The sequence below is a fragment of the Geospiza fortis genome, unplaced genomic scaffold (assembly GCF_000277835.1).
Source record: "Geospiza fortis unplaced genomic scaffold, GeoFor_1.0 scaffold188, whole genome shotgun sequence".
NCBI classification, from domain to species: domain Eukaryota; kingdom Metazoa; phylum Chordata; class Aves; order Passeriformes; family Thraupidae; genus Geospiza; species Geospiza fortis.
Window position 1 is genome coordinate 1,261,870 of NW_005054337.1, and position 22,207 is coordinate 1,284,076.

The 22,207-nt window shown below is 47.3% G+C and overlaps 1 protein-coding gene across 1 annotated transcript in view; it reads right to left on the minus strand.

The window, feature by feature from the left end:
• The window catches only part of KCNQ2 (potassium voltage-gated channel subfamily Q member 2), a 74,447-nt gene that overhangs the window by 37,386 nt on the left and 14,854 nt on the right, over positions 1–22,207 (minus strand). Inside the window, exons 3-10 of the mRNA XM_031058047.1 lie at positions 13,940–14,030; positions 12,968–13,094; positions 11,056–11,231; positions 10,066–10,191; positions 7,780–7,890; positions 7,027–7,122; positions 6,245–6,339; positions 2,887–2,916 (exon numbers count right to left, since the gene is read on the minus strand). Coding sequence (XP_030913907.1) covers positions 2,887–2,916; positions 6,245–6,339; positions 7,027–7,122; positions 7,780–7,890; positions 10,066–10,191; positions 11,056–11,231; positions 12,968–13,094; positions 13,940–14,030 — 852 coding nt within the window. The remainder of the gene's footprint in view (positions 1–2,886; positions 2,917–6,244; positions 6,340–7,026; positions 7,123–7,779; positions 7,891–10,065; positions 10,192–11,055; positions 11,232–12,967; positions 13,095–13,939; positions 14,031–22,207) is intronic.

Sequence of the window (22,207 nt, forward strand, 5' to 3'; positions counted from 1 at the left end):
GTTCAGCAGAGATTTTGTGTTCACAAGATTGAGGCAATCAGAAAATTTTCCAATTCTAAGTATGGAGAAAAGAATAAAAATAGGCCTGAAAAATTTTGGCTCAGCTCCTCAGTCGCTTCCATCCAGAGAAAAGCACATCCTGATCTGCTGAATTAATGATCCTCTTCATTCCAGACATCAGGAAGAAGCTGACCTTGCTGCAGTGGAGCTGTGCACGAGTGCTGGGCTGTCACCTCCCTTCAGTTGGGTTTGGAGATGCGTTCCAGGTTGTCAGAGGTGGTGCATAAATCCAGCACAGGGTGTACTCAGCAGGTAATGAAGGGTGCATAGCTCTTCTTTGGTGAATTAATTCCTCGAAGAGGTCCACACCCCAGCAGAACACAGGAAAATCACCCCATTTTCTCCAGCTGGGATTGCAAATCCCAGGCTCTCACTGGTGGAAGTCTCAGCTAAGGAGCTCATTAGCTCAAAAGACTGGAGGATTCAGGGTTCCAAAAGGAACTATTTCATTTGCATCAACCCATGGTCTGCAGTGTGCTGAAGGCACCCACCTCTTGGCCCACCACAGATGCTTCCATGAGGAAGCACAGACACACAACAAACACAGAAATTCACCATTTCTGTGGTTGATTCACGGGCCTGGCACACATGGAGGTGGAAACAACCAGTATTTTAATGGAATAATTATTACTAAAAATGAGTGAAAACATATACTTGACCTGAAATTTAATCTCAACTAAGTGCTCAGCCTAACCTGTCACTGCAAGAGCAGCTTGAGGAACAGCTACTGCACCACCCCATTTCTCCAGAACCTTAAAAAAAAAACCAAAACAAAACAAAACAAAAAAAGGCAAAACTCTGCACAGCTCTTGAACTGAGTTTTGCTGTGGAATGCTGGGTGCACAGGGGACACAGGTGCCAGGTGCAGGAGGAACCTCTGGCTGGGGCTCCTCACGTTTTCTCTCTCTCCCCCTGGTCCGTGTGTCACTGGTTAGCAAGGGAAGCACGTTCCGGTTAGGGGGGAGCTGGCTGAGGAGTCTGCACACCACGGGACACACACAGCTCATGCCACCCACCACAGCAACACCTGTGAGCTGCTGCGGGTCCCCCCAGCTGCCTCCACCACCCCTCCCAGTACAGCACAGGGAAAGGCCACGCTAACTCCAGCTGCCGGCTCCCGTATCCGCGGGGAAAGGAAAGGAGGATCCGCTGTTCCTGGGAGCACAGAGAACTGTTCAAGCATTAGGGGACAGGAGGGAGGTCATGCCTTGGGCCAGGACACCACCAGAACCCCACAAGACGAGGAGGGCAGCAGCACACGACACGGTGGGAGCCACACGGACACACGACGACACGCTCGCGGACGCCACGATGATTTTTTGGAACAGTCCCAGGACGAACAGTTAAGGAGATGGTGACAAGGAGAATGGTGCTGGAATGGGATGGGAACCTAAATGAGCCTCCATGCAGTGCTGGAGTTTCTATGAGCAGCCAATTTGTGCCCTAACCATGACTTTATGTCTCCAACTGAAGCTATTTTTCATGACTGAGAACATTTGTGAAGCTTATAAAATACTTCATTACGACAAATGGAACAGAAGTGGCACATTCTTATTCCTCTGCCAGTAGTAGAAAAATGTCTGATTCTCAAAACAGGCTGTTGTTCAGCACAACAGGAAAATATATTCTTAATATTATACTTGCAGTTCATTGATGCAATTTGCTATAAATTAAGCACACAGAGCAGTAAGTGTGATTTACTAAGGCTGTAAAACTTGCATCTGTGAAAAGTGGAACTGGGTTTCGAAATCAGACACTAAATCACATCAGCTCTAGTGGCATTACTGCATCTAGGGAGGATTTAAACTGCTCTAAGAACAGAGCTTGTCCTGCAGTCTTGAAATGAAAGTCATTTATTCCCCATCTTAAAATATTAACTTGACTACACCTTCAGATACCCATCTCATATAAAATACTCCTGTGATTTGCAAATCTACTCCTTTCTGCAGAACCTGAGATAATATTATTTATCATAAATCTTACACAGCCATATCCAGGACTTTGCATTTGGATTGATCCCAAAAGGTTAAGTCCCAGATTGAATAACTGTGGCTAATAACTGCTTAGCTCTAGGTGGGTCTTGGAACTAAAAAGTGAAATGGAAAAGTCCTACTGAGATGAAGCATTCTTTCACCAAAAAATCAGATTGGATTACTCAAAGAAATGAATGATCATATCAGTTTAGCATCCCAGATCTTTCTCTTCTCCAGGTTTTACCCTCAAAAGCAGGCACAGCTGCTCTGGAGGTTTTATTCTGTGCTACCACTGATGTGCCCTGTGGTGCCACCACACCAGCAAACTCAAAGCCAGCATCACCAGGTGGGCACCACTCCTGCAGCTCAGAGCCAGATAAATGACAGAATGAAGGATGGGAGAAGAGGGCTGGAGAGAGGGAACACGGGGGAGCGAGGGCAGAGGGCAATGGAAGATGAATGGGGATGTTTTCTTGTTAAGCGTTGCATGAATTGGGGAAGGTTGGAAAGACCATCAAGAAATCATCCTTAACAAAGCAAGCTTATCAAGCACGCTCCCCTTCTCCTTCCTGACATCATCATTTTGGCAGTTTCCCAACACTTGTGTGTACCAATAGCTAAAATGTACATGGAGGTGCAGGCTTAGTCTGTAGCAGCAGCAGGGCGTGTCTGCTTTGGGCTTTCACTCATTCCTTGGGAAAAAACTCATCCTCAAAGGTTTCTGTCTTTTTTTTTGTTTGTTTGTTTGTTTTGTTGTGTTCTTTTTTAAATTCAAGGTTTTGCATGTTACAGTCCCAAATGAAGAACAAGGAGTGACATGACACACACTTTCAGAGTCACATGCACTTCATACCTGGAGGCACCATACGTTTGCGTTTGCGTGCTTTTCAAGTGTTTTCACCAAAGAAAACCAAAGGGGTAAGAGAAAGAAAAACAGGGGGGGAAGTTGGGGTGGAGGAGAGGGGGAAAGAAACAGAATAAAGAAAATTAGCATATGAACCAAGTGTGTCCCCAGGAGCAGATGCTGTGGCGAGGCTCACAGGTGGGCACAGGAGCATGGGCTGAGCTGGCTCCTGCTGTGGCTGGCTCAGGAGCCATGGCACGCCCGTGTCACCCTCGGGGACAGGCAGCTGGCACCTTGCTCTGAGAGCAAATGGGCACCACGGGGCAGGGAAAGTGTGGGGGCCTCCCAGAGACCTTCCATGGGACATCCACAGCCCTCACCCCCACCAGCCAGGGACACCCTGGGCTGGGGTGCTGATGGCCAGGTTCCCATGGATTTGATTTTTTTAGTGAAGTCCAATACATGATAGCAGCTCAGAGCAAGGCCCTGCTCTCATGAGTGACAATAAGAGCAGATTTTTTTTCCCCCAATAAATCCAGTGGCTGATGCAGAACAGGTTATTTATGATGTCTGGGTGCACCAACCCAAACCACACCTGCACACACAGAAGCCTTTTTCAGTGCATATTTCATAATTTGGTCCTGCCACATTTTGGATTTAAAGATGAAATCTGGGATTCTCTCAGAGGCCGCCATATTTTCCCCCAAAACAAATCAGAGTAGCTCTACTGCAGTGATTGGAGTGATGCTCTGGAGCCATATGAGCTCCTCCAAGGCACTTGTAACAATTTTCTCACATCAAGCAGCCAAGCCTTTCCAGAGATGCCTTGGGAAGAGAGATGAGCTAAAGGCACAGCCTCCTGCTATGAGGAATGAGCAGCTCAGCGCTGAGCAGAAAGGATGCCAAGGTAGTGGTGACTGCAGATCATCCCCGGGCACCAGAGGGGGGATTTTGTGCTCCTCTAGCCCACTTCCACACCACACTGTGCATTGCAGCCACATATCAGCAGCCACAGCCTTAAGGGGCTGCTGGGTTTGACGTGCTGCTGTGGCTGCAGCAGCACCAGCAGCAGCACAGGGCTGCCAGTGCCTGCCAGCTGGCTTGGGGAAGTGGGGAGGCAAGGAGAGATGGTCAGTGTGAGTGATGCAAGCTGCAGCCAGAACATACAGTTACTCCCTTTTTTGAAAAAAAAAAAAAGTCCACTTAATTTATGACAGCATTCAAAATACAGTCAGAAGGAGTTCACTGGTTTTTGGTAAAACAATTTCATTGAGGGCTGAATCCTTTGGTGCACCCACAGCTCACTCACCCAGGTGATATTCACTTGGTCTATGCACAAAGAGGAGCTGGGATTTAAGGGAGAAGCTGAGAGTCCAGAGAAATCCATTTCTAAGGAAGCCCAGGGTGACACTGCTGTGTGGGGCTGAGCAGCACCCACAGCAGCAGCCAGCAGAACTGCTACAACCCTGCTACAAATCTGTCCTGGCTTTTTACTCAAGATAAGCAGGCTCTCCAAACTACTTTTTTTTTTTTCCTCTTTCTCCTCCCCAGAGTTTCTATTTAGCCTTTTCTGGAGATCTTTAGCTCAGATTTCTTCCTGCATATTAGCTCTGTGGAAACACAGGTTCTAACAAGGGGGTTGTGTAACAGGTAATCAAAAGGGTGTCACTGCATGTCTGGCTGCATGGTAAGTTCAGTATTTCAAAGAGCAGTAAAATCTGGCAAAGTCCACTGAAAACAAGCCCTGAGTGCCTGCATTTTGCAGTGGATTTTGGGCCAAGCTCCATCCTCATCCTCTCCAGTAGCTGATCCCAGGCAGTGCTGCAAAGCTACAGCCAGGAGGTCAGGTACTGGGAGGGAGAGCTTCAATGGGTGGGTTTAATGCTATTGGAAAACAGCTTTGTTCTGTTCTGTTGGGTTGTTGTTGTTGTTTTGGGTTTTTTAGATAAAATCTTCAAGTTGGTTCATAAATTTCTAGGGAAAAAGCAACCAATCAGACACACACTGGGAATGAATCCAATGAGAACTTACTGACCACAACAATGGGACTTCCAACAGGTTTTTATGATGGGTTAAGAGGCTGGCTGCTGTGTATGAATTACAGGCTAAAGCTTACCCCAGGAAATACATCCAGGCTGTCTGCCTGAGGGCTAGAAGGCACCAGTAACATGGGAAATCAGGAAGGGATTATTCCTGCAGTGGCACAGCCCAGTGCTGGGCCACAGCCCTGTGTGGGAGCAGGGAGATGGGGCACAGGGCACACCCAACAAAACCCCACAGAGCTACAGGAACATCTAACAAACATATCCAACCATTCTACAAACACAGAGAGTCATGGATAGGCTCTAAAAATACACCAGGAAGGGGCACACGGCCCTGCCCAGGATACAGGGAGGTGTGGGGTGAAAATGAGTGGAACATTTTCTATTTTAGCTTCTGAGGAACCCACCAGGCCCAAAGGGAACATGAAGGATGCAGTGCTTCCCCATGTCCTGGAGGGCTGGGAGGCATGGCAGGGGACTCTGTCCCCAGCTCCATGAAGCTCCAAATCCCAGGAGGCTGTGAATTTCCACAGCACTGCTCTAACCTGAATGGTTTCACCATAAAAACCTGCCTGGTTTTACTGCAGGTAGAGCAAGGGAGGTGGGTACTGCTAAAACACTCTGGTGCTCAGCAGCCTCATCCATCATGGCTCCAACGTCATTCCCTGCTTGTGTCAACTCCCTGGGATGGATAAATGAGATACAAGAAATGGAAAAATGCTCCCTGAATCCCGAGTTAGTTTTCCTCCTCTTAGAGGCAAAAAAGGAAAAGAAAGGAAAGGAGGACCCAGGGAAAATGCACCTGGGAGAGGGCCAGGCTGGTCAAGGGTGGGAGAGAAGTTTGCTGAAAGGCAGAAGGACCATTAGAGACCAGTTGGACCAGCAAGGAGAGCCTGAGGGCGCACAAGGAGCTGCAGGTAGGGTGAGGGTGGTGTTTACCTATGATCCAGGGCAGCTTGGAGGGAAGTCTTCACACCTGGGCACGGCAACTGTCACAACACAATGCAACTACCAGCAGGCGTGGAGAAATAAAGGTGAAAAGAAGAGCATGTACACACACAAAGACATGGGAAGAAAAAAAGAAAACACAAAGCAACACGGAAATTAAAATCAAGTCAAAAAAGAAAAACAATGAAAAAATACAAAGCAAAAAAAACTTCCAAAAGCAAAAGCATATACCAGCCCTTAGGAGCTCAAAATCAACTTTTCAACCAAAAAAAAATTAAATAAATAAGCAAAATTATATATTCAGATAACAAAAATAACTATGGAGACAGTGGCATCACGAGGAAGGCAGTGGAGGAGGAAGCTGGAGGAGGAGGTACCTGTACATGGGGACGGTGACGGTGCGCTCGTAGTACTGCCAGGTGGAGTGCAGGTCTGTCCGGGACAGGTTGGTGGCATAAAATCTCCAAGCCGCCTGTGCAGGAGAAAACCCAGTGGGACTGTGCACCCAGGCATGGCCAGAACCACTCCTGGGTTTATAAACCTCAACCACACCAAGTCCTATGGGATGGATTCAGCATTCTGCCTTCCCCTTGATTTGGTAAGTGACAAACGTGGGGTGCTGCCATGACACTCCTGACCATGTGTGCCCAGTTAAAAATGCTGCAGGTCCCAGGCATTCACTGCCAGGCTGAGGTAAGGATGGGTGTTGTTGCCCATTAAGAAGCAAAAAATATAGAGAGAGAGGAGCAGGGGAATGTAAAATGACTAATTTCAATTCTCCAAGACATACAACAAGGCAAGCCTTCTGCATGGACATCTGTTCTTGCGAAGAAAATGCTCCCAACTGTACCTTTATATCAGGATAAATATTCTCTTTGGGGAGAAAAAAGGGTGAAAACAGACTGTCCTAATGCGTTTGTCTTGCTGAGCTGGCTGCTTGCTGAATTCCATCCCTTTTCTCTCTAGATTCCCTACCACATATGCTGTTTTCCCATAGCTGATTTCCTGGCATTTATTCCCAGACAAAACCAGCCACCAGCTGCTGTCTCACACCTTACACACACGGCCCCATTTGTCTCCTCCCCAACTTCTAAAAGTCTATGAAGCCCCCTAAACCCAGGATGGTGTCACCACAAGGCTCCTTGGATGTGACCCTCACCTGGATCAGGCCCGCTGCTGGGTTTCGCCTCTTCTCAAAGTGTTTTTGTCGATGCTGCTCTTGAACCTTCAGAGCAAATCCCGAACCCAAGATGCCCTGGGAAAGAGAACAACAATTTGCCACTAGCAGGGGTTTAGTTAAGCTTCCACTTAAAAATTGTGGCCAGCTTTCCCTCTAAAGGTTTCTTCCTGGCTCATTTTTTGATTCAAACATAGAGGAAGGAAAGAGCCTCCATCCTGGTAATCATGGCATACACTCTCCAAGGGGCAGCAGACTTTGCCGGCACTCACTGGAATTGCAAGTTTTCCCAAACTACCTCCAGCCAGCTGATAAAATACAAAAGAACCCCTTGATGGGGCAGCCACAGCTTCTCTGGGCAACCTGTGCCAGTGTCTCACCACTCTCACAGGAAAGTATTTCTTCCTAACATCCAATCTAAATCTACCCTCTTTCATCTTAAAGACATTAATTACCCCAAGGAACAGCCTTCTGGGGAAAAGAAATGCTTTTTATTGCTTCCATAAATATTTGTGCAGAGCCAAATCTAGAGCTCCCATCCCATTTGCTCCTGCACACGATTCCTAAGTTGTGGACATTCAAACAGGTTTTCCATTTTTCTCCCTCATTTTCTGACTCAAAAGCCACAGAGCATTACAGTCAGGAGCTCTCTTAGTGCATCACATTGTAGCTGTTACAGTGCCACCAGCTCCAGGGGCTGGGGACAAGGCCCAGGTGAGCTCAGCACCCACTTACAGCAGGAAGGGCGAAGAAGGAGACACCGATGAGCGTGAAGGTCGCCGCCAGCAGCCGCCCATTCCAGGTCTGTGGATACTTGTCCCCGTAGCCAATGGTGGTGAGAGTGATCTGCAGGGAGGAGATCAGTGCCCGACCCTTGGTCAGACAGCCTTAAAACTGAAAAAAACTCAGCCAAAACTCCCACAACAGCTGAGTGGCACACGGAGGAGCCGGGTCACCGCATGCCCTGAGCCGTGTGAGGCATGGTGCAACTCGGGGAGCTGGGGCACCAGCAGGGATGGGCAGCTCCATGGGATGCAGAAAAACCCCGACACCCCCCCCGCTCACGTGCTGGTTTCACACCAGTTGGGAGCGTTTTGGTGCCTTTTGCTGTCACAGAGAGAGCTGCCATCTGGTGCAGAGGCTGGCGGCAGCTCGGAACCTCCCCCAGGAGGGGTTGTGCCTTCGGCAGGGGAAGCGAAACGGCTCTGTTCCCCCAAACTCCCTCTCAGCAGCTCAGGAAAGCTATTGGCATGCACAGAGATCTGCTGCTGTTTATTCCCAACCTTCTCAGAAGTGCCCATCAGCTGGTCTCCACTCCCCTATTTAACAACAACCTGTTAGCCTGTTAGAGGATGAATTACGGCTCCTTCGCACCACCTCATTTAGAGATGGGTTTTGTGTTATTGCAATGCACCAGGAGAGAGCTGGCAAGCTGCTGTCTGCATTTTAGGGAAGGACCTGAGAGATTTGTTGGAGACAGAGCCCCCTGAATTCCAAACTGCAGAGGAAGACACTTTTTCCCACTTCAGTCCATGGACATCACTAGTGGGAAATGCTGGCTATTCCCCCAAGGCTTCCAAGAGGATTTGGAGAGCCTGGGACTGGCAGGACAAGGCAGAGAAGGATGGTCTGATTAGAAAGATCTTTGAGACTTCTGATCCCAAAGGCTGTCCCTGTCACACAGCCTCCACGGACAGCACTGGCCCCAGGGATGGGATCTGACACCATGCTGATGTGGCACTGGAAACATGCATTCCATTTAGAACAAAAAATCACTTTTACACAAATGGAAGTAGGATCCCAAAGTGTCTTTTAATTGGGCCCACTAAAAGCCTTATCAATTAGATGCTGTTTTGACCAAGTGGTTAAAAAATGCATCGATGTGGCTAATCCTTACTGAAATGCAGAGTCGGAGCAAGGCTCTCTTCATAATCACTGCACAGCTGGTTTACAGTATTTTTGTAATTTATATAGACAACAAGAAGTGTTGGATTCACTAAGATCAACCAAGGAATGAGCTTCTGAACCTGAAATTTGGTTTGTCCCATCTCTCAACATTTGCCCATATTGGATCCATGAGCTGGACTCTGACAAAAACTGTTTATTTTAATGAAGCTCAATTTTTTTTCTGAACTTCTCAATGGCAAAAGAGTCTCAGAAGCAGAAGGGATAAATCTGTCCATGGTTCTCCCCAGACTGAGCTCTAATCTGGGCTGTCACTTTTCCTTCATTGTTTATTTTCTCGTTATGTCAAATTGGGCTTTGTTTTTATTTTTCTGTAGTAACTAAGGGGCTTGAAAAGCAATTTACTGCCTCTTTCTCTTTGTAGGAATGGAGGAGCTGCTTGATCAGCTGATTCCTCCCCAAGCCTGTTATTGGGATTTGATCAGATCAGGGATTTTCATTACATGCTTTGTAATCAAGGCCAAACTAGTGATGGAGCAGAAGAACAATAACACAAGAAGATTAGAATGTCACTAATTCTCTCTTTGTTAATCGGGTAATCCAATAATTCACATGCACACACACAGGCACAGCAAACCACAAATACTGCTCTTTCAGCAGAACTGTGATGGGGAGTGCTTGCCCCACTGGAGCCTTTCTGCTACTTAGGCCCTATTAATTTTATGAAATTTATTCCAGCATATTCAACAGCGCCTTGCCCAAGTGCAATTTAAATAATTAAAGGGCAGCAATAGTTGTCAAAACAATGATCAAAGCACCCCGTGGTGTGGGATCTCTCTCTGACCTGCCTCTGTCACGACAGAGCTCAATCCCACGACTGGGAGCACACCAGTTCTCAGCTCCCCTGCAGCTCCAGCCAGTTCAGAAATGTGATCCCCCAACAATTTCTATGAGGTTTATGTAAGAAAAAGAGCTAAATGGAACAGCCTGAGGCCATTTAATAAAAATGTTAACCAAGCACTCTCTAAGTTGATACCTCACGTAAGTGATAGAAGATGGAGGGTTAATGGACATTTTATTTTAATAACCAGCAGCTGCTCTATGGAAATTACTTACCAGACCCCACCAGAGTGCATCTGCGTATGTATCAAAGTGCTCATTTTCTCCCTTCTCGGCCAAGTACACCAGGAAAGAGGCCAGGATGAGGCACAGGAAGCCAATATACCAGGCAGTAATCAGCTCCTGTGAGATCATTAAAAGAAAGAAGAGAATAATTGCAGTCCTGGTGCGCATCTTCAAACGCTGAGTTTCTTGCTTGCTGCTGGATCTGAACTTGCCCTGCACTTGTTTAGGGTTTGGGGCTTTGGCTGGAGATCAGTGATGGCACTTTCTGTGATGGAACCATGGCTCTGCCTTGTCTGAAGATCAAATCATCCAAACACACACAGCAAATGGAGAAGGGAGTGCTAAAAGCTCCATTATTACAAGAACTGGAACTGAGACTTTAAAAACTCTGAAAATTCCCCAGTTCACACAGGGAAGTGTAGTTGAAACTGAAATAGGAACCCCCAGATCTCTGAAGGTTCTACTTAGGGCAGGTCCAATCCACAAAAGGACGAGCTGTGAAGTTGGGGTCTGGATGGACTATCCCCCAAATTTTAATTCAGAATTCACAGGATTTTGGATTAGGTTAGTGCAAGGGTGGACAAAGGAGACACACAAATTTCCTGTGATTTTTACACAGTACTGGAGAAGCTGGCTAAGCTTCTCTGGGGAAAAGAAAGTGAAGGAAGCAGGAAAAATGTTAAAATCATAAATACAGCATCAGGGAGCAAAAAACTAACAACAACCTCTTCCCAAACTGATGCCCTTACACTGATGATTGGTTCCATGACCGGAATGTCCCTCTCCCTTCCCTCCTTGACCGGTGGAGCACTCCATCAGACCTTGTGCTTCTGCCCGTGTTGCTTCCCTGTGTTACCTACAGTGTCCTTCCAATCTCCGCAGGCCTGGAAGAGCTTTGGGATGGAGAGCTGAACCAAAGCAGTGTCCATGGTGGGGAGAACACAAAGAGCAGCTCCACGTCCCTGCCTGGGCCTTGCTCACCTTGCTGTGCGCGTAGACCACGGAGCCCAGGAGCTTCCAGGTGCCGCCGCGCCGGTCCATGCGGATCATGCGCAGGATCTGCAGGAACCTCAAACTCCTGAGGGCCGAGGTGGCAAAGACATTCCCCTGGGAGCCCGCTGCCAGCACGGCGATGGATGCGATCAGCACCATGATGTCTGTGGGAACACAGGCCAGGGAAAGCTGAGGAAGCGCTGCCAGATCAGCAGACAGGCAACCCCGCGAGGAAGGGAGGAATGATGAGGAGGACTCCATGGTATCAGAAGGCTCATTAATTACTTTATTGTACTATTTTATTCTATACTATATTACACTGCATCTAAACTGAAACTGCACAAGCACTCAGCTGAACAAAATATCGTGACTGTCTCCTGACCAATAGTCGGGACACTGATAGGCCAAGGAAACAAAACACCATCACTTTGGGTAAACAATCTCCATATTGCATTCTGCTTTGGCACAACACAGGAGCAGGCAACAATGATGAGGAGGACTCCATTACATCAGAAGGCTCATTAATTACTTTATTATAGTATATTATTCTATACTATATTACACTACATCTAAACTGCACAAGCACTCAGCTGAACAAAATATCGTGACTGTCTCCTGACCAACAGTCTGGACATGCGCTTGGTCCTGATAGGCCAAGGAAACAAAACACCATCACTTTGGGTAAACAATCTCCATATTGCATTCTGCTTTGGCACAACACAGGAGCAGCAAATGAGATGAGAATTGTTTGGATCATTCTCTTCTCTGCTTCTCTCAGGTACAGAGAATGTGAGTCCCACACTGCCAGATCAATACCAAAGGGAATGGTGTTGCCACTGCCTCAGGCTGTGCGTGACAGGGGTCCCCTACACTTGTGTCCCCTGCTGGAAGGACACAGCACTGATCTGAAACTGGAGAAAAGCAGCCACTGCACACCTTGTGGGAACATCCTGGTTTCCTTCTCCATGGTCATCATTCCCATAGAAAATGGGTCAAATGCTGCAAATGGATTTTGATCTGATTCAGTGTTACCATTGGATTAAATCCTTGCCAAAGGCTCCTTCTTTTATTAGTCATAGCTGCCTGTTACACAGAGCAGGGAATTCCCCCATCTAAATTGGGAATGAAAATCCATACATCCTCCATAGTAATCCTAAGGTGCTTAAGGACAAAGAAAGTCCAAGAAATTGGCCAAGAAAAAAAAGTCTTGCTCAATACATATCAAAGATCCCATAAACTTCCCTCTTCTCTGATTTGGTACACAAATTTTATAGGAGTGTTTTTCTGTGGAATAAACTGAAATCCTGCAGACGACCATTGCCAGCTCCCAAAGGCAGCCTCCATAGCGAAGGGCATGGCCACTGTGTCCATTTCTAATCCCAGAAAATATCACTGCTGTGCCCAGATGGCCCCTCTCACAGGAGACTTGCTGAGTGCTTTACAAACAATAATTAATTAAGTCTCACAGCTCCCTTGTGAGGCAGCTCATCAGCACCAGGGAAGGCAGAGTGAGACACGGAGTCTCAGTGACTTGGGAACAATTTGGTATGGAGGTTGGACACAGGATTGCAGGATTCCAGTTCCTGTGCTCAGCTTCTCCTGGCTAAACCCTGTTTCTGTGGCTGTGGACAGCTGTCAGTGACACCTGAGGTACGCAGGGCACTGGGATGGCTCCCAGGCCAGCAGAAAACAGGGAGAGCCCTGTTTGTGACAAATAACAAAAAGCATGGCCATGGATTAAGACTTCTGCCTTTGGGGTTTTTTCCCTTTCTCAAGGTGACCATGAAGCAGCTGAAATTTAACCCCCAAAACACATGCAAGAGACTGGAGCACCATGCAAGCCAGTGCTTGGAATGGCCATCCTGGATTAGGGAATCTCATGCAGGGGCTCAGCTCTTACCAATGACACAGAAAGGCTTGCGGGCAAATTTCAAGCGTCCCCTCCAGCCCCGGTAGCGGCAGCAGCAGCCGGCGGCCCAGATCCGCACAAAGTACTCCACCCCAAACACCACGATGGTGACAATTTCCTGCAAGGAGGACAGTGACATTAGTGGGGGAAAAAGGATGGTGCAGAGCACGCTCTAGAATTCAGGATAAACCCACGGCCTCAGAAAAAATGTATCTCAGAAAATACAGAGCTGAGCAATCTGCACTGCTCGACAGAGAGCCCAGGCTGGAGAGATCATCAGATCTCTGCTTCTGTGTCTTCCCTCCCCCTCCCCAGCGTGGTGAGAGGTGCTGCACGTTGTAGTCATGAACTGGAGTTTTACACCTCCTCATATTGTGCTTGTTCCCCCATCACAGGACTGATGAACACCTCGCTGTCTCCCTACCACCAGTCTCCAGGACTCAGTTAATGCAGAGGGAAGAGCAGAGATGGGAATCACCGAACCTAATCCTAGAGGATGACAAAAGGGGATTTCAGCTTTTTCCCTAGAAAACTGGCTGGTTGCTTGTGTGTGATGGGAGATGTGGTGCAGGCATGGTGTAGGTCCTCCATCCCTTGATGCCAGACGAGCTCTTTCCACTTCTTTCCATCTCCACCTGAATATCCTGTGCATGCTCCCTTCCCTCTGAGATCTTGTCTCACCTTTCTCATGTGTCAAACCCAGTGAAGCCCTAATTATTTTGGAGCACCTTTTGATTTGATGTAGGGCAGAAATGGGGAAGAGGAAAACAGACAAAAGGAGAGGAGACAGGTGAATCCAGCAACCCCGGATTTTAAATTTTTTTTTCCCATTTCTGATCCACAGGCCTAAGTGGTCCTCTTCCCACAAGGGACAGTTTAAATTCTTGCCACAAACATCCCCAGTCTCAGGGGTTTTTGTGGTTTTGACCTTATTTTAATACCTCACTGTCAGCCCCCACTCACCAGGATGTAAAGGGCCCCTTCTGAGCTGTTCTGATACTCATCAATGGTGGAAAAGACAGACAGCACCAGGCAGGAGAACACTAGTAGAAAACTAAAGAACACAAAAAGGGAGACAGAAAGTCAGTCTTAATGGCAGTAAATTTTCACACTCATCCAACAAACTCAGAGAGCAATTTTGGATATATTTCTCTCTGAATATTTACTGCACAGCTGCCACACCACCATGTAAAAAGGGTAAGTCAAGCCCAGTTTTGCTAACTGGAAGGGTTATGTGTGAATGGACCCACTGGACTATCCCCAGTTTGGCCAGTGCCCGTCCAGTTCCCCTTCCAGCTGGCTGCTCTGATCACTTCTGACATTTTTTTCCCCAAGGAAGCGTCAGCTCTTTCATCAACACACATCCAAAAGCACCCAAACGAGCAGGGACATTTCTAACAGGGATAAGAGGGGAGCAGACTGGCTGAGGAGCAGGAGCATGGCCTGAAAGCATGGGCTCTACTTATGCATTTACACCCACAAAAACTCACATAGAAGTGGTGTTATAATTCTTGCCAGAGTGGGACATTTTTGGGTGGATTTAATGTTCCTTTCTCAGGCAGGTACTCCACATTAACTCCCCACTGCCTGGAAAGACTGGTGACTTTTTGGGTTTGCTGGAGCATCACTGCGAGGTGGGTGGTTGTTACTCTGCTCTTCCGTGGCCATTGGGACAGAAAAGGGGTTTGATCCAGCTCAAGGGAATATGATTTTGGTGCTGTTGGCACTGGGGATGGAGCTGGCTTGATCTCTGTCCCCAAAAGCTGCAGGGATACAACCTTGATATCAGCTCTCTCAGTCTTTAACTTACCACAGAATCAAGGAGATGCTCAAACCCCAGCTCTGACATCCCCATCCACGGGCAGCCTCCCAAGAGCAGCCTGGGCAGCGCCACCCCGGGCTGTCACTCACTGCCTGCCCCCACCAAGGCTGCCCAGTGCTGGATGTGCTGGTGCAAATCAAAGGGCACAGGATGAGTGACAGGAGCTCGGCTCTCTCCTGACACTCAGCGCCTGAATCTGCAGCTGCTGAGGTGTCCTGGCATCTGCTCAAGGATGGAGGCTGCCACCCCTGACCACTGCTGGCTCCAACAAAAGCAGGGAAATTAATTTACTCGGGATCGATTTACTAATACAATAAAGTAGGCCAGTGCAAGGAGAAACTAAAAGCTGCATTCTTTAAGAGCATTAAATAATTCATCTGTCTGACTTTGTTTCACATTCCTACCAACTGCATTGTGAATATTTATAAGGGTTGGTTCTGCAGGTGGGGGCTACTGCTTTTTGGTGAATAAAGAAAAGGAGTTTCACACCACCAGGTCGTGCTTGTGGCTTTGCAGTGACCATTAATGTCACAGTAACAAGTAAAAATAGGGAGACTTGCAGTACTTATTTGAACCACAGGCTGAAACGTGGTGGTGAGGAAGAGACTGCTGGAGGTGAGGGACTTCAGAGCCATCTCAGCCAAGGCTGAGCTTTATCAGCCACAAGATGAATCCAGCACCAAGCAGGTAATTGCCTGATTTCCCACTGCAAATTTCTCCTTCTCACACCAGATTTGTTGTGCAGACACTTGAAACAATCTCAAGAGAGTAAGAAAACCTCACTTGCAATCCCACTCATGATGTCACTCAATGTCTTGTCTAAGTCCCACTTCAATATCTTTTCTCCCCAGGCTGGTCTCTTAAAACCCTTGCCATAAACAATCCCAGCACAACCTGCCCTGCAGCCAGATGGGCTCCATCCATCCATCCATCCATCCATCCATCCATCCATCCATCCATCCATCCATCCATCCCAATATCCTCCAGGTTGCTGGGGCCATGCTCTGGGAGCTGGAGAAGGGGCCCCATTGCTGCCCACACCATGGCAAGGGGAGCAGAATCCCACACTCCAAGAGGAAAGGAGCTGCAACTAGGTTGCTGCACTCCTGGAATGGCCCAGATTTTGCTGCAAACTTCTGTGCTGAAGTGAGAAACAAATGAATAATCAATGAGAGAAGAAAGAGGGAAAACAAACAAACAAACAAACAAACAAAACTGTAATGGAAAGGGATCAAGGGAAAAGAGGATTCTACATTTTCTGATTAAAGAAGTAGAATGTGAGCTGTATTTATTTTTGTGACCAAACATCACTGTAAAGTGCCTGACGAAGGGCTGAAAGCAAAATGTCAATATCAGAGCAGGCTTGCACATTGTGTTTGCTCAGTTGATCACCTTGGATGGATCAGAGTGAAGCCAGTATCAATTCATGAGTCCTGGCAGGGACACACACCACAAAAAAAAAAAAAGGATTCCTGTATGTTAAGCTGACAGATATTGATGGGAGAGGGGAAAAAAAAGGAATAGAAATTGCTTTACCACTTCAAATCCCGAGGATGGATTGTGCAAGCCGTGGTTATGGGGAGAGCTGGGGCAGCTCCAGGTGCTACTGGAGCACTTGAACACCTGGGTGCTGCTTCTCCCCCTTGCAGCACATCCCTGCATCCTCCCCGTGCTCCTCAGCTCCCCAGGGCCAGCTCAGAGCTGCTGCAATTTCCACTCTGGGCTCCCCAGGGCTTCCATTGCCAGGGAGACCTGATGCAGATCAGGCTGGCAGGGCCAGCATTAATTACAGCTCTGCCGAGCACAGGAGGCAGCAGGGAATGCACCAGCTCCTCCAGCAGAGCATGGGAGATCCATGGCCAAACCCCACAGGGACAAAACCTGCCCTGGCTCAGCCCCAACAGGTAAGGGATCTCCCTGTCCCAGGAGTGCTGCCAGCAAGGGGTGCAGGCTCTGGATCAGCTCAGGATGAGCAGCACACACATCCCAAAATAGCTGCACGGTGATGCAGCTCCTCTGCCTGAGCGTGTGGATATCCTGTGCAGGCTGCCTTCCCTCTGAGATCTTGTCTCACCTTTCTCATGTGTCAAACCAGTGAAGCCCTAATTAGTCCGGATCACCTTTTGGCTTGACGTAGGGCAGAAATGGGGAAGAGGAAAACCGACAAAAGGAGAGGAGACAGGTAAATCCAGCAACCCAGGATTTTAAATTTTTTTTTTCCTATTTCTGACCTGCAGGCCCACAAGGGACACTTTAAATTCTTGCCTCAAACACCTCCAGTCTCAGGGATTTTTGTGGTTTTGACCTTATTTTAATACCTCACTGTCAGCCCCCACTTACCAGGATGTAAAGAGCCCCTTCTGAGCTGTTCTGATACTCAATCCCCCCCACCAGCCTCTGGGGGGCTGCAAAAGGAGACTCAGAGAATGGCACCTTTCTGCAAGGAAGCTGCATGTGGGGGGTTGAGGTCTGTCTGGCTCCTGGGAGGCCTTGAGGGATCTGCAGAGGGGTGGGAGAGGGAAGCTCAGAGGTACGTGCACATCGGGGCATGCATCCTCTGAGCTGTCACAGAGGGAGGGCACTGGGGAACAGGAAGCTGCACTCTGCTTTAATTCCGCCTAATCTACCCAGACAGATCAGGAAAGGGCTTCAGATAATAATGGATAGCTAAGGAAAGGGAAACAAGCCAATAAATAGTGTAGCAGTTGGGATGAATCTAATTTTTAAAGCTACATATCTAATGAAAGTAAATTACGTCTGCAGCCTGACTCTGGGAAATGTTAGTTTGCAATAGGGAACATTAATTAGGTCCCATCTAATGATTTTTACATTAAAGATGCCAATTCTGCTTGGAACATTGGAGAAGACACTGTCCTCCTCCTGAGCAGACAGTCCTGCCCAGTGCAGGGCTGGAGTCAGCACCCAGCATCCCCAAAATGTGGGGCAGCTTCAGGGTGGTTTGGGACCACTGTCTCCTCTCCAGAGTGACAGGAAGGAGAAATCTGTCACCAGCCTGCTGGAGAAGGACATCTCATGGCATTTCTCACCCACCTCTCATTCCTGCAGGCCCCCAGCACCTTCTGCTGCTCTGACATCCCCCACACCTGTTGCTGAGACCTTTAAGCTCAGCCAAGACTCAGCTGTGCAAATCTGACTGCTGCTAATGCCAATAAATCCAAAGACCTCCAAAGTCTGACTTTACATCCAAAGGTTATGTTGACTTAAAACACCCGTGCAAGCTTCTTATTACAATTTTTAAATCCCAGCACAAAATCTGCATACCCATATTTCATATCCACTGTGCTTCAGGTTAGCAACAGAAAAAGAAATGACTGAACTCTCCCTTGGAAATGAAAATACTTAAAATGCATGAAACACGAAAGATTGTCCTTCTCTTTTTTTTTTCTTCCTCGGTGAAAGCACATGATGGAATCATCATAAACCTTCTCAGGTTAATCATCTAATTTGCCTTCCAAAAGAAACCCCCTTGGAATCTACATGCCCATTTACATAAGAATTTTAACAGGCCTCTAAATTTATTCCTGAAATACTCCTATTCAAATAACATTCACTGACATTCAGAAATGTTGGGGTTCCTCTGATGGATGGAGTACCACTAATTAGCAACTGGGTTCCTGGATGTGATGGAGATGGGTACAACACAAGGAGGTGACAGAAACTTGCAATGAGCCACTGTGCTTGTTGCCCACTTTGATGGCTTCCCCTGGAACTGGGAAAGGCCATTAATGATTTGTTTAATTAGAAGGGGCAAAGCTGGAAAGGAAGGAGTATTTCACTGCAGGCATTCAAGAGCTGCACAATGAAAAGCAACTTAAAACATTTAAAACACTTGAAAATTACTTTGGGGATGTAAACAAGGAATTGATAACTGTGCTAAAATAAAACTGACATGCTTATGTGCAATCCCAGTAAACCCATTTGCTGTGGGCTCTGTAAAACCCTGCAGTTCAAGTACCTAAAACTTTGATGTAAATCAAAGGCCAGGAAAACAGAAATGACAATAAGTGAAGTGAGAGGGCATCCACAACAAAGAGGAACAGAGGTTGGCAAATGCCTTTTAGTGCTCAGAGAGCCTCAAAATCAGAATGGGAGTATTTGCAGCTCAGTTTAAACCTCCATTGAGTCAGAAGCAAAATGCTGAGAAAGCTGTGACTTTTCCAGGGATAAAAACTTTGTTGTATGGCACCTACCCCTAGCCAGGAGCATCCATCATCTTTATTCATGTAAGCAATCCTGCTGTGACTTGCAACCTGGCTGCTCATTTCCAAGGCTGAATAGAAGCCTGAATACCTCACTCCGTGTTCCCACATCACTTGGTCTCAGCCAAAATCATCTCCCAAGGCAAATTCTGTCACTAGAAGAGCTGGAAATAGAAGTGGAGACTCCTGCCTTCTGGTGCTATGCCTTAATAAATGCTCTCCTTCTTCCCAAAAATAACTCCTGATGCCATCTCAACCCCCTCAGGTTTGGCCATGCCCAGCCCCATCCTCTGTCCTGAGATTCTGCTCTTTGGATGAGCCTGGAGGATCCCTGAGCATCCATGTGGGTAGGAAACATTCTGATGAGCTCAGTGGCTGGCTCCAAGGCAGGGATTGTCATGGTTTATGAACTTTTTAATAAATCATTATCAAAGGCCTGTCTGGGATAACATTTACCGCTCCTGTGCATTCTCAGTGCGCTCAGGTGATGCCTGAGCTGCCTTGATAAGAGCCCCCTTGCTGGTACAAAGCCGTAAAGAGCACTGAGGACTGTGGGGTGAGCTGTGGAATGGTCTGGGTTGAAAAGACCTTAAAGATCACCTAATTCCAAGCCCCTGCCTTGGGGCTGCCACCTTCCACTGGAGCTGGTGGTCTAAAAGGAGCACTGGAGCATCTCCAGAGGACCAAAGCAGCGTTCCAGGGAAGGCTGTGGTGTGCACAGAGAGGCTTTAGGTGATGTGCTGGGAGGTGAGAATTCATCAGGCCACAGAGAAACAGCTCTCACAGATCCATGCTAAAGGGCTGGCCCTGGATGGGAAGGAAAATCATAGAATGACTTAGGTTGAAAAAACCCTCCAGGATCTTTGAGTCCAACCCTTCCCGAGCACTGCCAAGGCCACCACCAAACCATGTCCCCAAGTGCCACATCGACACATCTGTGAAATCTCCCTGTAAGAGCATGGCAAAGTGGCACAACCAAGTCACAAGAAAACCTCTTCCCCTGCCTTTCTCCTATTTAGGAAGCACATTTCTCCGAAATAAAAGCAGGATTTAGGAATTTTTTCCTTCAATATCCACCACTTCTGAAATCAGTTGCCACTCCAAAAGCTCCTCCAGCCTTTTGCCCTTGCTTGTAACAGGAGTGCCAGAGTCCTGACCCAAACCCATGGGCTGCAGGAATTTGAGCTGAAATTTGGTTTCCATGAAATAATTTGTCCTAAGTCCAGCAAAGGATTGTGTATCCTCACACTTAGGAGTAAGAGTGAGCTTAAGAGCTTTTCTGGATTGAAGCCTCAAAGAACAAAAGCTGTCTGGAAATGCCAGGGAATGGAAATCAAGATCTGAACCCTTACAGCGGGAAAAGGAGTTAAATGTAAGGAATTGCTTGGGATTTTTACAGGCTGGCTCTAATCATTTAACTTAGGCTGAATAAAAGCCTTATTAATAATAATGACTGCATGCAAAGTTCTAGCTCCAATGTTCTGCTTTGTCCTCACCCAGAATGAATCACTTGGAAACGCTTGTCTGCATATTCTCCTCGCCCTGCACACGCAGCCTCAGAGGAGCCAGATGTCTGGAGGAAAACCCAAAGTATTAATCAAGCCTGTGCACCTGCCAGAAGAGTCTGTTCCTGCTGGGATCCAGCTCTGCTGGGCTGAGGCTTTCTTTCAAAAAATTTGGTGGGGAGAAATATATTCATGCAGCTGCAGAAATGGTTCATGGGAGAGAATCCTAAAGCCCACGGTGCAATTACAGTGCATTGGGAGGTAAATTAAGAGTATAAAATATTGGACATTTAAGTAATTCTTAAAATGTCTGTGCAGGCATTTATTCAGATCATGTTCATTGATTTTAATGTGAGGGAAAGTTGCTGTCTCATGCAATACCCACATTATTCAGATTGAAATCTGAGCACTGTCTCTCTTTCATCCCACAGGGTATTCCCCCAAAAGTGCCTCTGCTTCCTCCCCACTCTGGAAAAATCATTGCTAGTGAGCACAGGAATACAAACCTTCCTGATCCAACCTTTATCCCTATTTGAAGATTATTTCTGTTTCTTAAGCCTTGCTTTTCCACAACACCTCAAGAAAAATAAATTTCAGAAGCCAAGGAAATGCTGCATGGTTGGAGCATGCAGGAATTAAAATTGCTCTTGCTGAGGTCAAACTCCTCTGACTGACCTGGGCAAGTCACTCGATCTGAGGTGAGCTCTAGAACTGGGTTAAAAGAAAGCCGTCCCTATAAAATGTAATGCTGCATCTCATCTAAACATTCCTCGAGGGAATGTGATATACAAAAATAGGCTCTGTTCTAATTGCAGATAGGAAGATTGTCTCCAATCGGGCTGGTTCCTGCAGCAGACAGGAATAGTAGCTGGTTTTTCAAAGGTCTGTCCCAGAAGCAGCAATTCAGCTGGAGCCTGAGGTTTCCTGCCCACAAAGGATGAGCTCCGTCCCTCTGAGCTCCCGCAGGTTCCCTTCCCCATCTCTGACTTTGCACTGCTTCTACAGCACCACGAATTCCAGCACCTCAAAACCAAAACTCCTTGCTGAGAGCATCCTTAGGGAGCTGCTGCCACAGGGGCTCAGCAGCTCTCAGCAGCCACCTGAACTGTCCCAGACCCACAGAAAGCAACTAAATAGTTCAAAATCCTTGTGCTGCCTTTAAAAATCTCTGTTTCCCATGGGTGAGGCCCTTGGCTTGTGCTACTGAAAAAGCAGGAGCCCAGAACTGCTGCTCTTGGGCTCCATCCCAGCTAAGAGTGAAGGAGAATGGCTGAGATACTAGGGATTTTCAAGGCACTCAGATGCCCCAGTCACTTCCCAGGATCCATCCCCAGCTTCATTCCTTGATAATTAGAAGACAAGGATGTGGTTTCTGAGAACCAGAGGCTAATGGATAACACCGAAGTGTAAAATGCAAGGGTTACCAAAGCCCTGCTCATTTCATTTGCTCATTTGTTTGTTTAATTAACAGAGTGTTGGGGGAAATAAGGAAATATTTGCAAACTGACCATATAAAATCTAAGAGCTGGTAATTTCAACATCTGTTTAATTTTGCCTCTCTTGTCCCAGGTAGTGAGCAGGAGCTCACAGCCAAGGTGCAAAAGAATTGGCTCACAGCCTTTTGATTTCAGTCCCCAAAAGACTGTGACCCCCCAAACTGGGTAAAAAAAGAGTAACTTGAGGA